We start from the raw sequence: 6126 nt of genomic DNA on the forward strand, positions 1-6126 counted from the left end.
GGTTTGTTGGAATCGGAGTCCTAGTGTGTGTGTGTGGTCCTAGAGTCCTAGGAGTGTCCTACAGTTGTGTGAGTGTGAAGAGTCTTGAGGCCACTTGTGCCACCTCATGTGGTAGGTGTGATTCCTCCCCTAGATTATAGGATCTAGATTCTCTTGTGTGTGACCTCATCTATGAGGTGTCTGTGTGGGAAGATAAGGCTTGCCCAGCCTATAAATGAGGCTATGTACTTGCTGTGATAATACAATCTATCAACATCAGTTCGTGCCTCAGCTCTTGTCTCTAACCTGTGATTGAGTGTCTCTCACCCTCTCCCCATTTTCAACAGTAGGTGCAGGTTCAATTCTGGCGAGGAGAGGCAGGGAGGTGCAGGCCACGTGCACAACTGTCTGGATATCTCTCCATATCTTAGTACACAAACTAACAGGCTCAGTTCATAGCACGTCCACAGAAGTAAAAGGCATGCTAAGAGACATGCAAAAACTCTGCTATGCAAGTAAAATGGAAGCAGATAGTCTTTGTAGTCTGTGGTCATGAAATCATTCTAAAATTATTGAACCCCACTCATTTGAATGGCCATCACCACCTCTTCAAGCAAGGTTTCACAGCCAGTTCGTTGCAAACAATACCACTATCATATGCAAGCCCAACAGGGTGCCTCTCAATTTCCAGGTTTTGAAGGCACAACTATCAACGATGTAGAGGAGGGATACAAAAGGTGAAACTTGCAGACCACTGATAGAATGGCACAAAAACAGAGCTGAAACTTGCAGCGGCTAACGAGAGGGGCCATTAAGCAAGCTGGTGCCAAAACAAGGGAGCACATGATGTGCTCAACGGCGCTGCCTTTTTAACTTTTATGGAGTAGATCAATAGTTGATGGAGGAAGGGGAGAGAGAGAGAGAGAGAGAGACAGAGACAGAGAGAGAGGGAGGAGGGCTTTTTTACTTTGTGTGTGTGTGTGTGAGAGAGAGAGAGAGAGTTGACGGAATTGTAGCACCTTGTTTTGAGGTTGCTACTCATATAATATAATCAATCAAAGATTTCACCCCAAAAAAAAGTGTTTGTGTGTGTGTGTGTGTGTGAGAGAGAGAGAGAGAGAGCCCAAGAATAGAAACAGTTAAAGGAGGGGATGAGTGTCCAAAATTGATTGGCAGGATGGGGTGTGTTGAAAAGTGATCGGGAGGACACTTTTTTGAGAAGTGTTAGTAGAGCGTTGCCTTTCAGGCAGCGCTAACAAACACGCTCACCCCCATATATCACTCCAAGCAGCCAGATATCAGTACAGAAACACGAACGTGGAACAAGGTCATTTGTCAATAATGTGCAATAAGAGCGAGGTGTAACAATACTGGGGAGAGATTTAGATAGTTCCAAAATCATGTTCCAACGTTAGTCTCTGGACACTTAGAAGACTCATGAAGAACATTTGCTACATCACAGGTAAAAAAAGGTAGGGTGCGCTAAAATCTACTGCTCTACCTATCATATATTTAGTGTAGTGGTAAAAGAAGCCTCCCTTGTACTTCTCAGTCATTGTAACTTACAACGTAGTACAAAAAATGTATCCGAACAATTGGTCGGAAGCAGAGGAAAGTAGTAATGTGGTTAAAGAGAGCGAGATATTCAGAATTTCGTACGTGAAATCAATGTTGGATTCGACAGAAACTCTTGGACGTAGCTTTTCCGCAAAGGACTTCAGTGACTCATGGCTGCCTAGTAGAACCACTTTCAGGTTCCGAGACAAACGAAGCCATGAATAAACAGCCTGAGATTGAACCTCTTCCACGATGCCCTCAAATGGTGCAGGCACTGTGTAGACCGTAACTTCAAACGCCGTCGCATCCTCGTGGCGCTTCTGTTGTTCCACCATACCAGGTAATAATTGTGTTGCATAAAGGGAAACTATGATGAAGAGGAGCCCCGCAAGCCAGGTCGCATAGAGCGCAACCTGCAACGCCTGTGCACAGAAAGCAAATCTCAATTCAACGCACAGCAAGTCGAGCTTCAATCTATGAAAACAAAGCTGCATTGCATGTGCGTGTATCTTATCAGCCTCAAAACAAAGATGCATTGGTTTGAGACAAGGTTGAGACATCCGGCCTGCTGTTTGATGTTGTTCATCGCTCAGAAGCTGCATGAATCGAAGCTAACAAAGGTCTGTTGCGCAACCCGTATTTGTTTCTTCGCGCCAAAGGAATGTCATAGCAAAACTGAAGAATTTCTGCTGGAGAGAGCGCTTCTGGCAAGGGCTTCGTTAGCAAATGAGCATAAAAGGACTCTCATGGCGAGCTTGACTCAGCAGGCGAGGGAGGCCGAGAGTTTGTTGAGCAGCTGAGAAGATCACGTCGTGTCCTTTGGCCACTGTTCTTGTTGCTTGTGGAGAAGCAGGGGGCACGGATCAAGGCGTACGTTTCCTGTGCAATGCAGCAAGCCAGGCAGCAATCTCACCACTGGAAAGTGTGGCACGTCTTCTGATCTTTCGGAGATTGGCTATGGCAATGCTAGCTCGCCAAGTCCATCTCGGCTTCTTGGCAATGGCAACTGCTAGTCGCTCGCCTGAAAGATGTATGCCTTCTCTCTGCGATAAACCAGTGAAACAACTCTGTCCTCCACTTCCCTACTCTGTTTTCAACACGACGATCAATTTCATTACCTGATCATCTCCATTTTCCTCTCTCTCTGTCTCTCTTCCTTCCCCAATCTCTTCGCTCTGTCTCTCTCTCTCTCTGCTCTTTCTTTCCTGCACACACTCGATTTTTGACAGACTTCAACACTACGGTCGTGAATGTACTGCCTTTCTCTGAGTCTGTGCTCCTTTTTCTTTTTGGTAACGAAGAGCGATTAGTCCATGTGTTAGGCAAAATTACGATTCATCAAACCTGCTGAAGCGCTGAGAGTCGGCGCTCACCATTGTCTTGGTCTTCATCATGCATCAGCGCTTGCACGTTCTCTCGTCGCTCACCATTGTCTTCGTCTTCATCACGCATCAGTTCTTGCCCCTCTGTTTCGACATCGCTCTGCACGTTCTCTGAGCTCTCGTCTCTTACACACACACACACTCTCTCGCACACTCACTCCGCACGTGCGTTCATGTTTTTGGCCTTCCAAAGGAGGGCCATAGTTCATTTGGTCAATTTGACCTTGCAAATTATGGTTAGTATGAGGCTTAAACGTGGGTTAGTAGAAGTTTAAGGGCTTCTAATGTATTTAGGGTTTAAGGTTTTTGTTTGCTTGTGGAGGTCCTAAATGCGCTTTTGTCTTTTGTTAGGTATTTCAATCTAAAGATGGAGGCTCTCTTTCTCTCTACATTTATATTACTCTTGCCAAAATAAGCACGTCCCTACTTTTATTTAATGACCATACACACACACACATATACCTTTTCACCTCTTTTCTCTCCTCTCTTTCACTCATCTACCTTTCTCTATGATCCTTCACCTTCTCTTGCTTTTTCTCTTTTCCTTTCCTTCAATTTATATCTATCGTTTCCTTTCACAAGTTATTCGAAATATTTATAGAGCTACTTACACTTGGATTATAATGACACTCCAAAAGGCAGGGCCATAGTGGGATCCCCACCTTGTTTACGAGTAACTTGACCAGTCTACCACCGGCTTGAGACCCGCTTCGTTGGGTCTCAAAGTTCATATCATTTAAGAAAATTTAAGGTTTTATTTATAACTCTCAAACTTTGAAGAATTTTAAGAAAGTTTACAAAAAACATATACATACATATAAATACACGTGCGCACACACTTAAAACACTAAATTTTAATATATCACTAGATTTGCGGCAAGCAGCTTTTCCGTCGTCGAGCACGTAACTAACTATTAACTCGAAATCAAAGGGGAATCCTAGCATTTTATCAAATTTTTAAATTTAAAAAGTATATGAGCCAAATGGTGGACATGAGACGCGGCACAAGGTTCGTTAGGACCCAATCCTCCCCACAAATTGTCAGGGGTGATGATTTATTATTGATTTTGTGATGTTTATATTTTGGAAGCTGAAGTCCAACAAATACATGAATAAGGATATACAATAACTGATTTTCCTTGCAGTCTATACAATATTATCACATGGGCTACAACCATATGAATAAAGGTGTCGATATCCTTCGATCTTGCATCCAACTTGAGTTTCCTTGCTCCCTCGCATCGATAACATGCATCAAAAGAGAGGAATGTTGTAAGATTTCAGATTGAAAACAAGCAATTTTGAATGGATGAGCAATTAAAAATATTTATATGATAATATATAATATATAATTATTATAACCACACATAGTGTGGGCGGGGAGGCGACGGGCTTTCTTCTCCAAAGAGTTATAATCTGAGGGAACGGGCTAATCTGAGGGAACGGGCCCTTCCCTGGTTGCTGAGAATATAAACATCGAGAATATTAACGCTGAGATAAGTCTCGCGCATGGATAAGTTACTGGCATATTACCTGGATGTGAATAGTCGTAATCATATTTATGCATATTGGACGTAAAGCCCACATCTTTCTAACGACTCCCATGATAACCTACGCCCACAAATAGAAAACGAGCAAAGCACATGCGACATGAGGGTGCTAAAATTCAAATTTGGTAGATATAAATTAGTAGGTGGATCATTGGATTCAAAGCAAAAACTTGGAGGATAGGGATTGGCAATGCTCTCGTACTGAAAGTAGAATTAAAAAATTACACTTAGATTCCAACATCCAAACTACTTCTTGAGTAACCTATTGACCTACCAATCAATAATAGAGAATCAGTGCGCTTTAAACTGACTACTATGACATCTATGATGCTTTGTGCCTAGAATCTACTTAAATCATTGTCTTGTTGGTCTGGAAAGCCTAGACTACATTTAGGTTTCATGGCATTTGAATGATTTGGAATTTCTCCCCTGTTTTTGGCCAAGGCCACCATTGTGTTCTACCAACATGGAACTAAGAGTTTTTCACAACTTCATTTTCCAAACTCGTAACTGTGAATAGAAAGCATAGAATTGAAGGAATTTCTGGTAGAGAAGTGACCAACAGGACTTTCCAAATCTATAATTTCACAATCTGAGCAGAGTGGCTAGAGATTGCAAATTTCACACAACCATACCTTGACTTTGGAATGGTGATACTTGTGCCATTGATGGCAATAGAGCACGAATTTCAGGAGTGTTCGTTCAGCCTTTCACAACATGGACGTGGTGCATAGTCTACGAATGAATTATGTTAACAGGATGCATGCTATAGCGTGATCAACAATCTTGATTTGGAATTCAATCATTTCCAACAATTGTGTGAAAACCTGCAGGCTGTGACAAGTATTAGACAGTTGTGGCACATAGTGCGTTGAAAATCATAATGTAGGAAGTTCTTCTATCTATCAATACTAAATCGCCAATTGTCTGTCTCTTGCTTCTTCTTCAAAGTCTTCCCAGTTTGAACGGGCTTGACTAGCTTTGGGACTCCTTTTTCTCAACTCTTAAAAAGACTTTAAAGATAGATGTCAAAGCGCAACTTAGTGTCTTAAAGATTGTGCCACGCATCCAAAAACATGTATCTTTGATGACCTCCAATTTTTGTGTCTCAATTTTGTCGAGTATTTGCCCTTGTTGCAATTTGGCATGTCAACGACCCCGCTTCCACTTCACACAATCTAATGAATGAAAGACCATCTAATTAACAACAAAAGTGTCCAAATTTAATTTTTGAGCTACTGCTAGTTGTAGCGATGCATTAGCACGTTTTTATTATGAGGCCCTTGGGCACAACATCCAAAGGGCGTTCTGTCAAGGGAGTCACTCGGATTGTTAGAGTTTTGTCTAATGTGATGCTTTGCACTAATACATTCAATAGAATATCGTCGTAAAGAAGACCCTTTTTTCGCTAAAGAGAAAAATCAAAAGAAGATTGCGCTACTTTGGTGTGAATCAAAGAGGTAGGGACTACGAATTGAAGAAACGGAAGGAGAGGTCAGAAGTTGAATAGGCATCCTCTGACTTGTGTGCGCCCTCACCATTGTGCTACTGCAAAATCAAGCTTTAGCTTTGATTTGAGCTTAGGAGCTCATCAGTCGGAAGCACGTCTTGCCATCTCCTCAAATTTCAAGATCAAAAGATGAGTTGCTAGCCTGATT

At 42.2% G+C, this 6126-nt stretch overlaps 1 protein-coding gene across 2 annotated transcripts in view; it reads right to left on the reverse strand.

Annotated features, from left to right (window-relative positions):
- The window catches only part of LOC147895031 (Nucleotide-diphospho-sugar transferase family protein), a 58969-nt gene extending 55915 nt beyond the window's left edge, over nucleotides 1-3054 (reverse strand). Inside the window, exons 1-3 of one of the 2 annotated variants that reach the window (XM_087383623.1) lie at nucleotides 2910-3054; nucleotides 2102-2623; nucleotides 1639-1958 (exon numbers count right to left, since the gene is read on the reverse strand). In XM_087383623.1, the coding sequence (XP_087239749.1) occupies nucleotides 1639-1958; nucleotides 2102-2122 (341 nt within the window). In that variant the 5' untranslated portion in view covers nucleotides 2123-2623; nucleotides 2910-3054. Of the gene's footprint in view, nucleotides 1-1638; nucleotides 1959-2101; nucleotides 2624-2880 lie in introns of both variants that reach the window. The other variant, XM_087383624.1, reaches the window with a different exon arrangement.
- Nucleotides 3055-6126: the final 3072 nt, after the last annotated feature.

Source organism: Dipteris shenzhenensis, chromosome 13 (assembly GCF_047967505.1).
Source record: "Dipteris shenzhenensis isolate YYH24624 ecotype China chromosome 13, Dip_SZ_1.0, whole genome shotgun sequence".
Lineage (NCBI taxonomy): Eukaryota > Viridiplantae > Streptophyta > Polypodiopsida > Gleicheniales > Dipteridaceae > Dipteris > Dipteris shenzhenensis.